The sequence below is a fragment of the Schistocerca gregaria genome, chromosome 6, assembly GCF_023897955.1.
Source record: "Schistocerca gregaria isolate iqSchGreg1 chromosome 6, iqSchGreg1.2, whole genome shotgun sequence".
NCBI classification, from domain to species: domain Eukaryota; kingdom Metazoa; phylum Arthropoda; class Insecta; order Orthoptera; family Acrididae; genus Schistocerca; species Schistocerca gregaria.
This window is the reverse complement of record NC_064925.1, coordinates 382,245,516-382,265,510: the sequence shown is the minus strand read 5'-3', so window position 1 is coordinate 382,265,510 and position 19,995 is coordinate 382,245,516. Positions and strand designations below refer to the sequence as shown.

General features: G+C 39.6%; 1 protein-coding gene across 4 annotated transcripts in view; it reads right to left on the bottom strand.

Annotated features, from left to right (window-relative positions):
- Positions 1-19,995, bottom strand: part of LOC126278092 (lysosomal-trafficking regulator) — a 543,055-nt gene that overhangs the window by 305,094 nt on the left and 217,966 nt on the right. For all 4 annotated transcript variants that reach the window (XM_049977936.1, XM_049977935.1, XM_049977937.1 and 1 more), the window contains exons 20-22: positions 19,743-19,852; positions 9,325-9,517; positions 4,979-5,239 (exon numbers count right to left, since the gene is read on the bottom strand). In XM_049977936.1, the coding sequence (XP_049833893.1) occupies positions 4,979-5,239; positions 9,325-9,517; positions 19,743-19,852 (564 nt within the window). The remainder of the gene's footprint in view (positions 1-4,978; positions 5,240-9,324; positions 9,518-19,742; positions 19,853-19,995) is intronic.

Genomic DNA, 19,995 nt, shown 5'->3' with positions numbered 1-19,995 from the left:
TTAAAATACCATAAAAAGTACAAATTCTAATATAATACAGCCACTATCCTGACTAGGTAATCATACAACTTGAATAAGCTAGTATAAAAAGCGTAACAATAAAATAAAATATCTAAAAATTTTCCAGCATGAGAGATCTCTGTTTGAAAGAGCAATAAACTGCATGCACACTAAGCATTTACATACGGTATATCTGCCTGTGTCTGCATGTGTGTGTGTGTGTGTGTGTGTGTGTGTGTGTGTGTGTGTGTGTGTGTGCGCGCGCGGGGGCGATTCTATACTTGCTCTTTTTCCCCCCTAAGGTAAGTTTTTCCGCTCCCGGGATTGGAATGACTCCTTATCCTCTCCCTTGAAACCCACATCCTTTCGTCTTTCCCTCTCTCCTGATGAAGCAACCTTGGGTTGTGAAAGCTTGAAATTTGTGTGTGTATTTGTGTGTTTTTTATTGTCTCTATCAACATACCAATGCTTTCGTTTGGTAAGTTACAGCATCTTTATACATTAGAGGAAAACTAAAGCGTTGGTATGTTGATAGAAACAATAAGAAACACAAACACACACACACACAAATTTCAAGCCAAACATACCAACAATTAAAGGGAACAGCCACAGGTACCAGGATGGCCCCCTCGTATGCCAACCTATTATGGGTCACTTAGAGGAAGCCTTCTTGGTTACCCAGGACTGCCAATCCAAAGTTTGGTACAGATTTATTGATGACATCTTCATGATCTAGACTCACAGTGAAGAAGAACTCCAGAATTTCCTCTCCAACCTCAACTCCTTTGGTTCCATCAGATTCACCTGGACCTACTCCAAATTCCATGCCACTTTTCTCGACGTTGACCTCCATCTGTCCAATGGCCAGATTCACACATCCATCCACATCAAACCCACCAACAAGCAACAGTACCTCCATTATGACAGCTGTCACCCATTCCATATCAAACGGTCCCTTCCCTACAGCCTAGGCCTTCGTGGCAAACGAATCTGCTCCAGTCCTGAATCTCTGAAACATTACACCAACAACCTGAAAACAGCTTTCGCATCCTGCAACTACACTCCCGACCTGGTACAGAAGCAAATAACCAGAGCCACTTCCTAATCCCGTCAAACTCATAACTTCCTACCAAAGAACCCCAAAAGAGCCCCACTTATGACATGATACTTTCCTGGACTGGATCAGACTCTGAATGTAGCTCTCCAGCAGAGATACGACTTCCTCAAATCCTGCTCTTCTTTCCACCGTCCACCTAACCTTCGTAACCTCTTGGTTCATCCCTATGAAATCCCCAAACCACCTTCCCTTCCCTCTGGCTCCTACTCTTGTAACGGCCCCCGGTGTAAAACCTGTCCCATGCACCCTCCCACCACCACCTACTCCAGTCCTGTAACCTGGAAGGTGCACATGATCAAAGGCAGAGCCACGTGTGAAAGCACCCATGTAATTTACCAACTGACCTGCCTACACTGTGAAGCTTTCTATGTGGGAATGACCAGCAACAAACTGTCCCTTCGCATTAACGGACACAGGCAGACAGTGACTTCTGAAATTTTCCCAGCGTATTTGTTATCCTAATAATTTCCGGGTATGCAGCCGGATCCCGTCGACATTCTGCCACGATATTTCGGCCCAGAGACGTCCGTCCATCATCAGGTGAGTACACAACTACTGAAGAGCCCAGGTGCAGTCGCGGTATTTATACCGATTCTCGCGCACGTGTTGACATGCGCGGCATAGCCGAGTTGTACGTGCTGCCCTCGGTGGTGAAAGTAAAAGATCATCTAGTCATTGAGTATCGATTGACGCTGTCTATTCCGCTGTGAATGTCTAATTTTAATAACAGGATTCCAAGTTTTATCCAGTTGAAATCGATACTCAATGACTAGATGATCTTTTACTTTCACCACCGAGGGCAGCACGTACAACTCGGCTATGCCGCGCATGTCAACACGTGCGCGAGAATCGGTATAAATACCGCAACTGCACCTGGGCTCTTCAGTAGTTGTGTACTCACCTGATGATGGCCGGACGTCTCTGGGCCGAAATATCGTAGCAGAATGTCGACGAGATCCGGCTGCATACCCGGAAATTATTAGAAGAACAGGCAGACAGTGTTTGTTGGTAATGAGGATCACCCTGTGGCTAAACATGCGTTGGTGCACGACCAGGACATCTTGCCACAGTGTTACACCATCTGAGTTATCTGGATACTTCCCACTGACACCAACCTATCAGAACTCCGGAGATGGGAACTTGCCCTTCAATATATCCTCTCTTCCCGTTACCCACCAGGCCTCAACCTAAACTAATTTCAAGTTGCCGCTGCTCATACCTCACCTGTCATTCAACAACATCTTTGCCTCTGTACTTCCGCCTCGATTGACATCTCTGCCCAAACTCTTTGCCTTTACATATGTCTGCTTGTGTCTGTATATGTGCGGATGGATATATGTGTGTGTGTGTGTGTGTGTGTGTGTGTGTGTGTGTGTCCCTTTTCCCCCTAAGGTAAGTCTTTCCGCTTCCAGGATTGGAATGACTCCTTACTCTCTCCCTTAAAACCCACACCCTTTCGTCTTTCCCTCTTTCCTAATGAAGCAACCATGGGTTGCGAAAGCTTGAATTTTGTGTGTATGTTTGTGTGTCTATCAACCTGCCAGCACTTTCATTTGGTAAGTCACATCATCTTTGTTTTATATATATTAAAAACAAAGATTCCAAGACTTATGAAGCGGGAAAGTGTCTGTAGACAGGCACAAAAAAATACCACACAAACACACATACAAAATTTCGAGCTTTCGCAACCGGCGGTTGCTTCATCAATATAAAGATTCCAAACAGGCACAATGAACAAAACACACAAACACACACACACAGAATTACTAGCTTTCGCAACCGATGGTTGCTTCTTCAGGAAAGAGGGAAGGAGAGGGAAAGACGAAAGGATGTGGGTTTTAAAGGAGAGGGGAAGGAGTCATTCCAATCCCGGGAGACAAACAAAAAGAGAAAGTAAGATGATAGAGAAGATTTTGAAATGCAACAGAGACAATAACAAACGTAATTGTTGGGTTCAAATTAATGATGATGTAAATAAAATATAAAGAAACTTCCACATGGGAAAAATATATTAAAAACAAAGATTCCAAGACTTACCAAGCGGGAAAGCGCCGGTAGATAGGCACAATAAATAAAACACACAAACACACACACAGAATTTCTAGCTTTCGCAACCGACGGTTGCTTCTTCAAGAAAGAGGGAAGGAGACGGAGAGACAAAAGGATGTGGGTTTTAAGGGAGAGGGTAAGGAGTCATTCCAATCCCGGGAGCGGAAAGACTTACCTTAGGGGGAAAAAAGGACAGGTTTACACTCGCACACACACACATATCCATCCGCACATACACAGACACAAGCAGCGGCGCTTTCCCGCTTGGTAAGTCTTGGAAACTTTGTTTTTAATATATTTTTCCCATATGGAAGTTTCTTTACATCATCATTATATACGTGCAGATGGATATGTGTTTGTGTGTGTGCGCGCGTGCATTTGTATACCTCTCCGTTTTTCCCCCTAAGGTAAGTCTTTCCGCTCCCAGGATTGGAATGACTCCTTACCCTCTCCCTTAAAACCCACATCCTTTCGTCTTTCCCTCTCCTTCCCTCTTTCGTGATGAAGCAAGCATGGGTTGAGAAAGCTTGATATTTGTGTGTGTTTATGTCCGTCTTTTATTGTGTCTATCTACCACCACTTTCCCGTTTGGTAAGTCACAGCATCTTTTTTTGTAGTCATTGTCTGAAGGTTGCTTTTCTTTTCTTTCTTATAAGTGATCTTGGGCAGTGTAATTTTCTATACTGGTGCTCTGCTGTTGGTCTGAACACATATTCTCGGATATCAAAAGTAGCAGCAATGAACTGCACAAATTCATTCCCATCTGATAAGTGCCTGTATAGGTAGAAACAACTTCTACATACCAGAAACTCTGGTATACTTTAATTACACTATGAAGAATTTAGAGAGCTACAATTTCCTTTGTCAGCAGCTCATCCTCCCAGCTGTATTACTCATTTTGACAGGACAGCCCCATGTGGAGAGTTAATTCAACTACATTCCAATAGGAATGCATTTCCAGATGATGACCTCATACTAAAACCACTTACCATTCTATCGAGAATGAGTAACATCTACTTTCCACATCAACAAATGCATCCTGACAGGTCTGAAAAGTATTGACTAGTATTTTTATGGCTAATTTGTCATCACAGGTCTTTGAACAACCACTGGAAATATCAAGCCTTGTCAACTGACTGCAGGGTCATCCCCTTTCAAATTCAGTTCAGATGGTTTTGTGGCACAACAATGCTCTCATAACATTAAGTTTTACTTTTCCAATTGGAACCATTGCTTTTGCTCCAAGGAACCCCCAGCCATTGTCACAATTCTCAGTTCATCCAGCATTAGGGTGTGCCACTGAGGAAATCCTTGAAAACGGCACTGGCCTGGCAGAAATGCTGAAGAATTTGAATTGGAAGGTAGTCACTCACATAAAATTGTACTCTAAAAATCCAAGAAACAGTTTATTTGCTCTGTTCTATACAGTTAGCTCCTATAGAAGTCACAAATATTAACATGAGATGAACAATAGTTTAAACATAAGCAAAGGAGCAGTGGTTCCTACAAGATGCCCAATGAGAGCAAAAAAACCTGCTGACTAACGTAACTACCTCTCTCACTGAAATTAGAGAAATTTGAAAGATATAGTTATGAAAGTCTACAGTACAGACACAAGAGGGTATGACAATAAGAGTAAGTTATCCCCATCTAATACTTGTCAACGCCGCCGCCCCCCCCCCCCCCCCCCCCCCGATACGCACGCAGCACGCAGCACACACACACACACACACACACACACACACACACACACACACACACACACACACACACACACACACAGAAAAAAAATAATTCTTATGCAAGTATTACCATCATGACCTTGGTCTCTCAGTTGTGAAAGACTATCACGATGCTGCCAACAGTTGTCAGGAATAGAAGCAACAGACTTCGCTCTCGGTCTCTGTCGAAAGGTGCTAGCAGGAGAGCAAGGGCAGGCAGGACTTGCACTGACCACTGGCTCTTCTAGCCTCAGCCACATGGCTGCAGAGTAGCCATGTAGCCACATAGACCATCCTAGCTCTGCACCGATGGGCAGTGAAAGAGCACATGCTGACCATGCAGTTTTGGCACCTACAAGTTAACACCATAAAAAACAATTACATACAAATAAATATAACATAGCAAGAAAAATAACTATAAACACCTCATGAGAAAAGAAACTAAAAATATTACTACACTTTCACAAATAAATAAATAATGCACAAACTGTCCAGTTACAACAAGAGCAAATATGTTATTATCATCAGAGTGGAGTTATTGTTTCCCTTCTAGATAATTTTATTGCTTATTAACTTTCTAGGCTGATCCAATTTTTCCGGGCACCTGTCTCTCTCTCCCCCCCCCCCCCCCCCCCCTCCTCTCTCTCTCTCTCTCTCTCTCTCTCTCTCTCTCTCTCTCTCTCTCTCTCTCTCTCAATAAGACTTTATACACCAGTGTCTTCTAGACAACACATCCTTTGAGATGTTTCGTACTGTATCTCCACTCCCTCAGGTTGTCTCCAGCCATAAAACACCAAACTGTTTCTTCACCTAACTGAACACTACAAAACCTCATATTAAATGTAAATGTCGTGTGGCTAGAGCCTCCAGTTAGGTAGACCATCTGCCAGATGCAAGTCTTTCAATTTCACTCCACTTTGACGACTTGCGCATCGATGTAGATGAAATGATGATGATTGATGATGATTAGGACAACACAACACCCAGTCCTTGAGCGAAGAAAACGTCCGAGCCAGCCAGGAATGGAACCCGGGCCCTTACGATTGACATTCAGTCGTGCTGACCACTCAGCTACCGGGGGCGGACAGCCTCACATTTTAGTTTGCAGACAGGCTATGTATACAATGCCAAAATGTTGCAGTTGTATGCAGACCTGGCACTTGAGTAGTCTGTTACAAAATGTATAATAAACATAGCATCGCATCACATCACAAGTTCACTAACTCTGAATGTATAAATATAATCAGTGAGAGACCTATGAGTGATTGTGTATCTTAGATTACATGAGAATTTTGCTTTCTGAGGTCAAGAGAGTCATTGAATCTTCAATATTCCAGACCCAACATTCTGACATGCGTAAACAGTACACAGGACTACTATGAGTGTTTGGTAAACAGTCAGCACATAACCTCCACAAAGGCAGTCATTAGTAGATCAGATCATTATCTATTTGAGTGCAGGGTGCCAGAAACCAGGACAGTACCATATGAGCTTCACCAGCCAATGACCGACTGGTCCGCCTTCCAACACTTTAACACAGATCACAACAACCAGCACAGCTCCGCAAACATTGGCACAGGACTGTGGAAGAGCGGTAGCGTGTAGCACAGTCTCATGACCCTAGTTTCAGTCCTACTGATCTGACAGGTGACCAAGGGTGTGGCGCATGGATTCCGCATATCAATAAGTTGTGTCTGAGCAGGATATAACTCAGCTAACTACCAGCCTGCACTGTCTTCTCACAGTCACAGTGAGGCAGCACTTCCAGACAGTTGGCAGGTGCGCTCTATGTGAACATTCTCACAGACCACCTATGACACTATCTAGCATCAGAGTACCCTGATGGAGGTACCACGTAACAGTGTGATATCTCACACGCAGGCTGCTCAACGAACACTCCAGTAAATTTTTGACTGTAGCTCAGCTGCCACACCAGCCCATTTTTACCAATCCAGTGACCACAAGATGTCGTAAATACTTGTGTATGTTCAATAAGCCGGCCGCAGTGGTCTCGCGGTTCTAGGCGCGCAGTCCGGAACCGTGCGCCTGCTACGGTCGCAGGTTCGAATCCTGCCTCGCGCATGGATGTGTGTGATGTCCTTAGGTTAGTTAGGTTTAAGTAGTTCTAAGTTCTAGGGGACTAATGACCACAGCAGTTGAGTCCCATAGTGCTCAGAGCCATTTGAACCATTTGTTCAATAAACCCAGCACCACCTGCACCATAACATTTGAAGACTGGAAATAGGAAATGCTCAAAGTATAAAAATTTGATTTTTTTTCTTTTCTATTTTCCCCATAAACCACTGAACCATGGCTAATAACGTGATACAAGGTTGGAAGTATCATAAAAATCTCCTTGTACTTCAGAATACTTTTGCTAGATTTAGCAGTGTGCAACTTCCTTTGTCTGTGACACGAGAAAAGCCAAACATGCTGACTGCATCTGATCATGGTGGTAAGTCGTGTTATAACCCATTTCTCTTTCGCTCCCCTGCAATCAGCAAGTAACAGTACATTTTACTTCATTTCAGTTATTTTTATGTGAACTCTTGTGTGCAGTGCTTTATGAGGGAAAGAGAAGGCAAGGCTAAAAACATAGTGAAGAATACTGGCTAAGAATTCAAAGAAAGCTGTATGTAACAAACAAAAGGACTGCTGTTGCTCAGGAAGAACAACAACAACTTGTGCTGTGTATTGTGCAGCATACTGAAATACCATATTTACACAAATCTAATCTGCCATTGATGTAATGCGCACCCCAACTTCACAACAACAACAAAAAGTTCATTGGCGCAACATTGGTAGTTTAAATTTATATTACACAACAATGGATGTCTACATGAACTATCAAAACAGCAATTTTTAAGAACTCGCTGTCAGGTGACACCGTCATTATTAAAAATGAATGCCTAACTTGATTACTTACATGACATGCAAACAAACACACCCTGAATTACGGTGTTACTCATCAATGTTCACTAATTCCATCATTACCGGTATCCTCCGAAGAGCGTACATCAGAATCAGATTCATTTCCTCTTTCCCCATCATTCTCGGTGTCGTTCCAGACACATCGTCTTCACTGCTGTCCACCACATTTGAAACACAGCATTTCTTGAATGATTTTATCATTATCACTGGTCCTTTGATGATTTTTCAATCATGCAAACCCAGTGTAATTGTGGTGGTGGTGGAGGGGAGAGGGGGGGGGGGGAGGGGGGGGAGGGGGGGGGGGGGGAATGCAGCACGTGTGGTTTGCAAAACCATTTTTCCTACTGTTCCTGAATGTAACCCTTCGAAGGTTTATTTATACTAACATCCCGAGGTTGCAACACAGAAGTCATTACTCCAGGAATAACAACAAGATCACATGCCAGCAATATTGTAACAAAGTATTGTGACATAATGCACAATACCTAAATTTCCATTATGTTGCTGGTTAATAATGGAATAAAGTTTGTACTCTGTAATACACCACTGAATCTTATGCTAACCCCCAATTTTGAATGCTGCATACGGTAAAAAAAGGTGCGCATTAGATTCTTGTAAATAAGGCAAAACAAAATGCGGTGTAATTTTGGGATTCAAAGTGGGTGATCTTCCCATACTAGGAAATAACCAGTGAATCTAGAACTCAGTTATTTAAAGAGCTGAACTTCCGTGGATAAATCATCATATCTCCTGTACTGTGTATCATACAACAATATAATATGCTTGTACATTCAGTGGTATTTGTGAATACTATCAGAAAGAGTGAGTGGTGAATAAGCAATAAATTACAATGTCATGGCTAATTTTGCAGTTTTACTGCATAAGCAACAAAAATGTAGTTAGCAATAAAGTTTACTCCTTTAATCAGCAAGAAAAAGTTCTGTAAAGGTTTCAAATTAAGTGTAAAGACAGTCAGAAGTCACTAAGTGCATTCTTTCTAAAATACTGCAGGAATATAGTACTGGTAATTTGTGTATTGTCTCGCCATTTTCTTCATAGTATGACATCTGGCACTTTCTGTGTTTCCCGTTTCTGATCTACAACTGTGGGCAACACTGCAAGGTGTGTGTATCAGCATTTATCCAGAGCAATTCAAACACCTCATAGGCACCACTCCTCGACTCGTTACTAAAGTTAGAGGGATCGAGGATCTACGGCGTACTGTTAATGTGACTTTCAGTGCCAGAACCCATGAGTTCTAGTCACTCAGTGTGCACTGTTAACAAAACAAAGAAACAAGTGGGATTATGTAACTTTGTGTGAAATATAGTCTGTCAAAAATTATAACTGTGTAGATTAATTTAGAGTTCCAATTTGACAAAGGCAAAAAGCTTGTAAATGCAGCATTTACTCAGTAGCGTAGGCCAGAACCTCTCCAGTCACCTGACATCACATTTTTAACCAATACAAAAATTCTAAAATAAGTAATTTTTAAAAAAATTCTACCTGCAAGTGTGTGCTGCTGGCTAAAGTTATAGACAAGTGACATATAATTTCCCTCCATCAGAATCCCCCCCTGGTCTGGTACAGGTGGTGGTGTACCCACATTTGTGTCTTCACCACAAGGGAAGCGAATAATGTGGTCTGGTTGTGGCCGAGTCTCATTTGCCAGAGAAACTAATGGAGACAGAAGAAGATCCTGTAAAACAAACAATACAGTATGTAATTCTATCAGTTCAGTTGGTACCAAAGGCAGATTAAGTCTGAGTGTTACAGTTACCTGTCTAAACAGGATGCAGCTTAGCATAGTCAGTCATAAATTGATTGTATAATAGTCCTCTCGATAAACTTGAATTGTTCAATGAATATTTTACATCCTTCACAACAGATAACTTATTATACTTTCATGTCTCTTTCCCTCAATATGTTATCCTACGCATCCTGCATATATTAGGCAATCTAATTGATACTCCTTAGAAAGCTCAGGTGATGTCTGACAGTCCCAGTATTGAATACGGTCCATGGTTCTACTGTAAATTTTGCATTTGTTTCTAGGTTTTTATTATGATTTTTTTTTTTTTTCCCTTTATTTACGGGCAGATATGTGCTCTCATTTTTCATTGTGTACAATGACACCACAGTCTGGCCACAAAGTACACATTCCTTTGAAATGCCATCAAACACTCACCTTCCATTACATCACAATCTTGTTTTTTATTCTCTCTCTGACTGCAGCAAAGAGTTTCCCGAGGCCATGAGAAAACCCCTGGCTAGCTACACACCCTGCCCCACAACCTATGTCCTGTCCATTACGGTCAAATTACACTGTCTACTCCTGTCTGTTCTCTGGTGATTTTTTGTCTTCCCTCATGATGTCCAACACACATTTCTCAATAAATGGTTTTAACATTAGATTTCCATGTCTCTGTGTCATAAGTCAAAATTGCTAATACAAATCGATACTGACATTTTTGCTTTAGGTTTTGAAAACTATTAACAAAAGCTTTCTAAGATGTTTCTAGATGTGTAGCTTCTTTGAATGACCTACACATATAAATAAATATTCGCACTGTCCCCGTGCAGCAAAGGGAGGTATGATCATTTCAGTAAGCTAACATAAAATTGAAGAATAGAACTACCATTTTTTGTGTACCTCATTTGTTTTTTTCATTGATATCCATGTCTGTCCGTCTTTGAGTTGGTGCAAGAAAGACATATGTAAGTGTGTTGTCTCAGTATTGTGTTAAGTAAAAGTTGTAATATGCAGAAGTCACAAGTTTTCATTCTCCTAACGAACTAAACAATATTTAATGCAGATCTGGACAATCCACATTATCTTTCTCCCCAACCACTACATCTTACAACCTACAGACAGACATCATCATCAGGAGAGAGACTTAGCACATTTGTAATAATTTAAAATAATTATAAAACTTTGTAAATTTTTCATTATACTAATTGTTGTCTTTCTCTGTTTCATAAATGGGATACTATGATATCGCAATGAGGATGGAAATCACATGATGTGCAAAAGATCGAACATAATCAATTGGAGAATTAATTCTAGATGGAGCGATAAAGCCAACAAAAAGGTAGGAAAATTCACGATCCATTGAATATATGGCTGTGCATAGTAGTGTCGCTACCAGTAATGAATGTAGTACCTTTCCTAATACATTTCCAAATTGAAGTATTCTTGTAAAATACTTAGACACTTGGACAGAAAATTAATTTTAGGGAGAGAAATATGTGCTTACAATTGTGTTACACTGATAATGTATTTTGATACACGTTAGCAAGGCACCATTGAATAGGTTTTGTAGTGGTATCCTCACTATTACAAACAGAATATTTCATTTCCAAAAGTACAATTTATTTTATCATTTTGTAAAATTATCAAAAAATGAGTACACACAATAGACGACACACGGTTGCCAGTCCACTGCTGGATAGCCAGGCACAAGATGTTGCCAAAATGAATGTGGCAACAAATGAAATCGAAACTGAAAATATCTGCCGCAGTGACAACAACTAATCACATTTTTCAATTAACATGGACACAGGTGATAGTAACATTATCATTCAAAATGATACAATGTTGACAGAAGATGAGACAGGGTCGCAATTTTCTCCAAGGAGTATTTTTTCCTCCGATGAAAAGTAATGCAAGACAGTTCAGACTTATTAAATCATTCTTTGCCTGCGACACTTACGCCTAATGCAAACTTGATTGGACAGGGTGAATTGCACACACCAGAAACCCCGATCATGATGTAAATCTTACAACAGTTATTTACACAAAGCTTCAACAATTTTAAGCATGAGTTTAAAGAAGAGCAAAAACAAACACTCAAAGTATAGATGAAAAATTTAATGAGTTTTTCAAAACAGACAGGTACACAAAGGGAATCACTTGAAGAGGAAAAGCAAACTTTTGATGCTTTCAAAACTGACATAACACAACAATTCAATAACTTGAAATAAGATTTGTGTGCTTAACTTTCAAATGAATTATTGGATAAACTTGTAAGCACAAGGAAAGACCTAAAAAAATTATTCGGTGGTTTGTCACAAGCTATAGGTAATTTAAGCCAAAAAGTGTCATTAGTAGGCAAGATACAAGAACAGTTCGTGGTAAAGGTAAAGGAGGTAGCTGAGGCTCTGACAAAAATACAGTAGGAACAGTCACAATTGTGCCAGAATATAAATACATCCACAGGTACTGTCATCGGATTAAAAACAGCATACAAAGGTCTGCATGAACAGGTGCAAAACCTGTCATTGCAACTAAGTAGCATAATTTAACTACTCAGTTCATGAGAAAGGAGCAAGAAAGGACAGATAAAGACATCAAGGAAGTATGCGATAGAGCTGAGGCTGGTATCCTAGACCAAGGCACTATCCACGCACAGAAGGTAGTCCACGAACACAAGGGTTATGTATATGTGATCGAGGAAGCAATGAAGGTACAGAAGGCAGAACTAAGAGATGAAATAGATCAGAGGTTGACAGCAGCAGAGGAAAAAATCACAGACTAACACTGTTAGTAACACTGAAAAGGAAAGGGAACATTCAACCCCAAGCTATCAATCGTCAACAGATAGGATAGATAATCTGAACATCTATCCACACTTGAACCTTATCCTGTCAGGTGAAATAGATTTCAACTATAACATGCAGCAGGCACTGCCGACTTCTGTACCTGTTGCATGGAGGTATTTGGAATATGATCTGATATATCAAAATAATGTCATGTTGGCAACAGGTGAGGGCAGAACACAACCGGGCAACAAAATAATCCACTGCCAACTGACTGTAATCAGAACAATCAAAATTAAATTTTGAATAGTGACCAAGGGCAACAAAATTTTGATCAAGAGCCATGCAAGATACTAACTGGTGAAACCAGACGTATAATGTGCACATAGTTGATGTTACCGCTAATGAAGAAATCAGTGCTCAGGGTAATTCAGAAAATTTGAACTAGTCTCGATAGGTCCCTGTTCGAGGATTAGTAATGCAGTTCGGGCAAGGAACAAGTTAAAAGCTGTATTCTTAGACATGGAAACTGTGCTGATATCAAATGACCTGTGTCAGGAAGATATTACCAACTGCGTGGATGAAAATGATGATTCAATACAGGCAGTAACCAATGCACAAATACTTGGTTTAAAGGTATCCATAGCACTAGGCACTGCAGCTACCACAAATATAATTTCACAGGGTCTGTTTGACCTATCACAAAAATGAGGACACATACTAACGCTTCCAGTCCAAAACTGTAAAATCCAAATAGCTTTAGGAGGTAAGTCTGAAGCTATAAAATTGAAAGCATGGATTCCTATTGAAATTGATAGCTTCTCTTTACAATGCATTTTTCTTGTTGCTGAAAGTCTAATAGAAAACTGCCTTATCAGTATGGACACCCTCTGCAAGCACCAAGCACAAACTGACATTGGTAAGGGGAAGTGTCATTTTGTTGTGAACGACCAACAATATTCAGCGGACCCAATCGATCTGAATGTCTCCGAAAGCAAACCAAACCACACTGCTGACACTCAAATACAATTATTCTATCCTACCATCATGTTTTTAAACACACAGAGAATTCAATAATCACAGGAAGAGGAAATAGGTCCTGAGATCATGCGTGCCAAGGTAAGCGAGTCAATGTGTCTTTAAAAAAAATATATATGCAGGAGCTTTTCATATGTTAAGCTCATGTTTTTGAATAACGACCAGGAATACTCAAAGGATACAAATGCAAAATTGGGGTATACCCACATGAAACCTGCTTTTCGTCTCACCCCATTCCATGGGCCAAGAAGGAGGCTGTGGGGAAATAGATCACCAGAATGTTAAACTGGGAAATAATACAACCACCCTTATCTCCATATTATAGCTCCATTTTGGCCATTAGCAAATCAGATGGTAGTGTTTGACGTACAAGGAATAAATAAAATTACAGTGCCTGTCAGGACACTACCTGACAACCTATACCATTAAGTACCACAACATAATAGACCTCTGAGTCTCGTATTGGCAAACTGGACTACATAAAGATAGCCATAAGTACACAGCCTTTGTATGTGGGGGCAGAACTTATGAGTTCTGTTTTCTCCCTTTTGGTTAGTGCAGGTGAATTTATCTCTGCTTTAGATTGAGTCTTAGAACCTGAATTGTTAAGTAGAGTCACTGTGTATATTGATGATTTACTGATTGTTACCCCTACATGGTCAGAACACTTGAGGCTCTTGGCTCAAGTCTTGCATAGGTTTTTAGAATACAGAGTCACAGAGAATCTAATGATGTCATATTTTGATAAGGACACACAATATCACCTCAAGGTGTACTTCCAGACCCTAAGAAGCTCAAGGCATACTTCCAAACCCTAAGAAGCTCAGTGCTATCCTCAAAATAAGATACAGGTGAAGTGGTATCTTGGATTAGTATCTTTCTTCTCCTTGGTTATGGACCAAACAAAGCCAAACTGATTCTGACAACATTAAAGAAGCTCTTTTGAATGCCAGAATCTTACATCATCCCGACGTGACTCGGGATTTTTGTCTGTGTACAAGCTTGTCCTTGCAAGGACTGCGTGCTTATTTATTCCAAGTCACTGACACGAATGGGGAGCTTGCTCCCAAGGTAATTAGTTTTGCTATTAGGACCCTATCTGAAGCTGATCAAGCATATTCCATGACCAAATTGGAAGCTCTCACGATAATATGGGTTTTCAGAAAGTTTGAATATACATGTGGGGAAAGCATACCAAGGTGTACTGCGACCATCAGTCTTTGTCTTTCGTTCTCACTTGTAAAAACTTACACAGGAGGATTGCTAGATGGTGTTTCCATTTACAGGAATTTGATTTTAAAATGGTGTATATCAAAGGTAGACAAAATGTAATTGCTAATGCCTCATAGAGGCTTCCACAAGGTCAAGACGAATTCTTGGAATTCACAGAAAACAATTCAGAAATTAGGGTTCTTTTGATGAAAGATAAAACACAACAGGCATACTACGTTAGGGTGTGTAAAAGCATGGGACAACTACAACAGAAGGATCCCAGATGGCAAAAAGTAAGGCTAAAACTGCTGCAGAAGAATGATGACAGGTTGAAATTTTATTTTACGAATTACCAAGGGGTATTGTTTTACCTATACCATGCAGAGCAGTGCCAGTGGTGAGTTTATTTCCCAGGGTATCATGTTAATGACTTTATATTATACACTCATAATGTTTGGGGATACTATGGTGTCTCCAAATATCCTTAGTAAAATAATAAATTATTGTTACTATGCAAATTTAAGACAAATCTGCAGGTAATACAGGAATGTGTTGTGTGTCAGATGGCTAAGCATACAAATAAGTCAAAAGCTAATTGACATACAGCTGATATCGCCAAAAGAACTTGGAGATAGTTTCCATAGATGCGGGTGGACCATATCCACAAGGGAAAGAAGGTGTATGATATTGAGTTGCACTATATGACTTTTCTCCATGTATGTCAAATTGTATCCCATATGCTCACTCACAGCAAGCTCCATCATCAGATGAATTACAATGGATTATCTGCCCAGTGTAGACAAGCCAGAAATATTGTTGACAGACAAAGCATTATACTTTACAGACAACAGTTGAAAAGAGTTCATAACCACTCACAACATTAAACACATACTTGCCCAGGTTTTATCCAGAAATAAGTCCCACAGAAAGGCTATTTTTATCCAGACTTGCACCATTCACAAACACATAAGATGGATCAAATATGTTACCCCATTCCAGCAAGTTGTTAATGATCTCCCACATAGCTCAACCAGCTTTACACCTGTGGAATTGCTGTCTGACAAAAGCCAAGCAGACAATTTGGAAAAACCTTTACCCAAGCTCCCTAGGACGAAAATATTGCATCAGCAGAAAATACAATGGGCACTGGTTAGCACTGAAGAAAAGGCAGAGTACAGAAAACAACTGTACAGTAAAAAATTAGCACAAACTGTAGATTACCATGTGGGACAAAAAGTATACCTTACAATCCATCCAAAATCAACAAAATATGGTAAGTTCAATTGCAAGTGGTAACTGCTTCACACAGGGCAAAGTATACCTTACAATCCATAAAAAATCAACAAAATGTGGTAAGTTGAATTGCAAGTGGCAACTGGTTTACACAGGGCCATTTGTCATATCAAAAATCCCTCACCCAGAGTCTATAAACTAGTATATTTAAAGCTTGGTAAGGAAAAAGGGCTCTAGCTGCACAAAGATTTACATGAATTTGTGCACTAAACAGAATCTGACACTGATTAAACACATGGCGGAGAAATGTTTATAAGTACATATAAGAAATCACCTACTGTCCAATTGAATGTACTTGTTACGGGAAGATTTCATTTTTGCCTATTTCATGTGTGTTGCCTTATTAGGATGTAAGTTTTAGTTATGTAAGATTTTTATGATACAATTACAGGCCAGAGAAGGTCAGAAAACATTACCCTCATTGTGTGCAAGAAATTATTTAATTTGACACTGTACTGTTTAAACACACAGATGCAGCACTTGTAAGTAGTGAAATAGAGTGGGGACAGAACTGCGAATGCACAGTAGCTACCTCTAAGGTTAACAACCTCCATGCATGCACACAGCACAGCAGAAACCAACAGGTCACTGCCTGATGACGATCATAGTTTAGCAAAGAAATGCCACGCAATCTGCACTTAGAGAAACCTCATACTATTAGTTGACAAGTAAGGAAATAAAACATCTATACTACAGAACTAAACTAAGATTAATATATTAGGAAGAACTAAGGTAAGAACTTGATATTACGTACAAGTTATTTACATTTATACAAATGGCTATTTACAAGCTACATAAAAGGGGATATCAACGTGATGAACGAAGGAATATGAATTAGAATTAAGTCTTGCATATGCTATGAAAGATAGGATTGTGCTCGCCTATGACAACACTTTTCTTTCCAGGTCCACAAAGGTAAGTCAAAATGACAACCACAGTACAAAGATGTGTGCTCTTACAACTCATTAAAAAAACTGATAAAGAATGAATTGTGTACTGATAGAAATAGAACATATGAATATTGAAAGTATAAATAGGTACCCAGTGTGAGCAACTAGTTTTAAGTTAGTATTTAAGGGTACTTATAGCAAACAATGCAGAGTCATATCCTGGGTAAAATTAGAATAGCATAAGGGCCGCAGTGTAAATGAAAAATTATATGTCAGTGTGATAGTGTGAATGTGTGTGTGAAAAAGCTACAGTATGCCAGATTTATAAAAAGGTTGAACTTAGGTCCCATGCTACCAAATGAAAAGGGTCCACGTGACTGAGACAAACACCACACAAGAGTTATAACATTACATTTGCACACAAACACAAGTTGTCTCAACATTGTTTTACACTTGTTCATTGGCACAATTCTCGAAGAGAGAGAGAGTCATGAACACCACAATACACAAGAGTGATATCCTGTAGATAAGGAAGCATAAGTCACAGACACTGAAGTACACTGTTTACAGGCAACCATGACACTAATATAACACACAGACCTTTGTCTATTTATTGTGCTACCAATCCAGTTGTCTTCAACTGTTCAACATACAAAAGCTCACCAGCTCATCCCATGGCTGAACTGTTAATTCATAATATATTCCTTTAAATGTGTTGATCATACCTTATTTTATAGACCAGAATTCAGAGAGACAGTGCGATTAATACCTTTTATGGAATTTTACAAATTTAAGTGAGTAACATGTTAAGGGGTTTCAGCTCTATGAGTCATCTTTCAAACAATTAAAATTTGTTTTCACTTCATAGTTTATAGAAGACTCCAAGAGTATGTAGCAGCCTCTGTGAGATATTTTCTCCCTGCAACAGCTGTTTGCAAAACTGCAGTTTTGTTTGCAATATTTATTGTATTAGAGCTAAGACACTGTTCACTTAAACACATAATTTTGATGTTTTTACATTTTGAGAGAAACATTTGCAAGTCATCAAGTTTAGTAGCTTAGTTTGCTGGAAGATTTCAAATTTATATTCCAGTGCATCACATAAGAATTTTCACTTTTTTAATGCTATTAAGAATACATTCCCCACCATGAACCATGGACCTTGTCGTCAGTGGGGAGGCTTGTGTGCCTCTGTGATACAGATACCCATACCGTAGGTGCAACCACAACAAAGTGCTATCTGTTGAGAGGCCAGACAAACGATTGACTGATCCAGCCTGATAACATTAACCAAAATCGCCTTCCTGTGCTGGTACTGCGAACGGCTTGGCTGAAAGCAAGGGGAAACTACATGCAGCTGTAATTTTTCCCCTAGGGCATGCACCTTTACTGTATGGTTAAATGATGATGGCGTCCTCTTGGGTAAATTATTCCAGAGGTAAAATAGTACCCCATTTGCATCCCTGGCATTCTACAGGTCGGAGCATGGGATGTCAGATCCCTTAATTGGGTAAGTAGATTAGAAAATTTAAAAATGGAAATAGATCAGTTGAAAGTTCGATATAGTGTGAATTAGTGAAGTTCGGTGGCAGGAGGAACAAGAATTCTGGTCACGTGAATACAGGGTTATAAAACAAAACCAAATAGGGGTAATGTTGGAATAGGTTTAATAATGAATAAAAATAATAAAGGCCCAGATAAGTTACTATGAACAGCATAGTGAATGCATTATTGTAGCCAAGATAGACACTAAGTCCATACTTACCACAGTAGTAAAAGTTTATGTGCCAACTAGCTCCTCAGATGCTGAAGAGATTGAAGATTGAGAAGGGAGATGAAAATTTAATAGTCGGTATGGAATGAAAGAGGAAGCCACCTGGTAGAATTTTGCACAGAGCATAACTTAAACATACCTAACACTTGGTTTAAAAAACATGAAAGAAGACTGTATACATGGAAGAGACCTGGAGACACTGCAAGGTTTCAGATCTGTCAGCTTGTCTACTTATAACTTTCTTGTGTGTGTGTGTTTGTTCTGCCACTGCTTGGTGAGTAGACTTTTTATCAATCCAATCAAATTATTTTGTCAAATATTGATTCTTTTCATTGTTACACAAAAATAATAGCATTACCTAGAATGGAAGGGGCAGGACAAGTGTCACACACAAGGCTCAGCAGAGTGTCACTAAAGACTGCAGGCTCTCTTATTGTATCGTTTGTCTTCTTGAATTAACCTTTAAATTACATTTTCTTTCCATCATGAACAAATAAAATTCTATACATCACTGTGGATGACACACAACAATTGAGATTTAAATTTGGAGTTTATGTAGGGATGATATGCAACTAACACTTCTAAAATTTAATATGATTTACTGTATCATTAATTAGTTTTTATGTGTTAGTCAAAGCCAATGCCCCTAAATACCGTGTGTGTGTGTGTGTGTGTGTGTGTGTGTGTGTGTGTGTGTGTGTGTAAGCTGGTTAAAATGTACACTACTGAAAACAATTTCTCATAGATACCAAGACACAATACAATCACCACAACACTACTCTCCAGCTACACGTGTTTCAGAGCATGTTCCCCCAACATGTCTATTTGATGATGAGACTGCAGTGACTAAAAACCAGTCAATGGTACCATTCAAAAAGAAAGTGGCTGCATGTCACACCCATATAAACTAATGATGTTTTTTCCAGAAAATAATGTTTAGTTAGATTTTATGCCAAGCTTTCTAATTGTGATTCCGTCAGCCTTTTTTTGCATGAACAGTTGGCAAGTTTTCCCATAACCTTCCCTATTATTATTCTTAATTTTTATTATGTCTTTAACACTGCATCAAATAAGCTTATACAATGGATCTTAGTATCCCAGTAACCATTTTAGAACCTAAATATGGTTTTTTAATTAGAGATAAAAACAAAATATCTTTCGGAACATAATCTGCTTACCAATGGCGGATCATCATCTTTGAAGAATGATATATATAGAGCCAGTTCATTTGGAGAAATGCTCTGTCTGGCCAACAGCATCACCAATTCCAGTACCACTTTTTGAAGATCTGTAAAATTAAGAACATGTCTTAGCAACAAAAACAAACTTCCCCCCCTGCTCCCACCACCACTCCTACACACACACACACACACACACACACACACACACACACACACACACACACACACACACACACTACTGGTATATAGA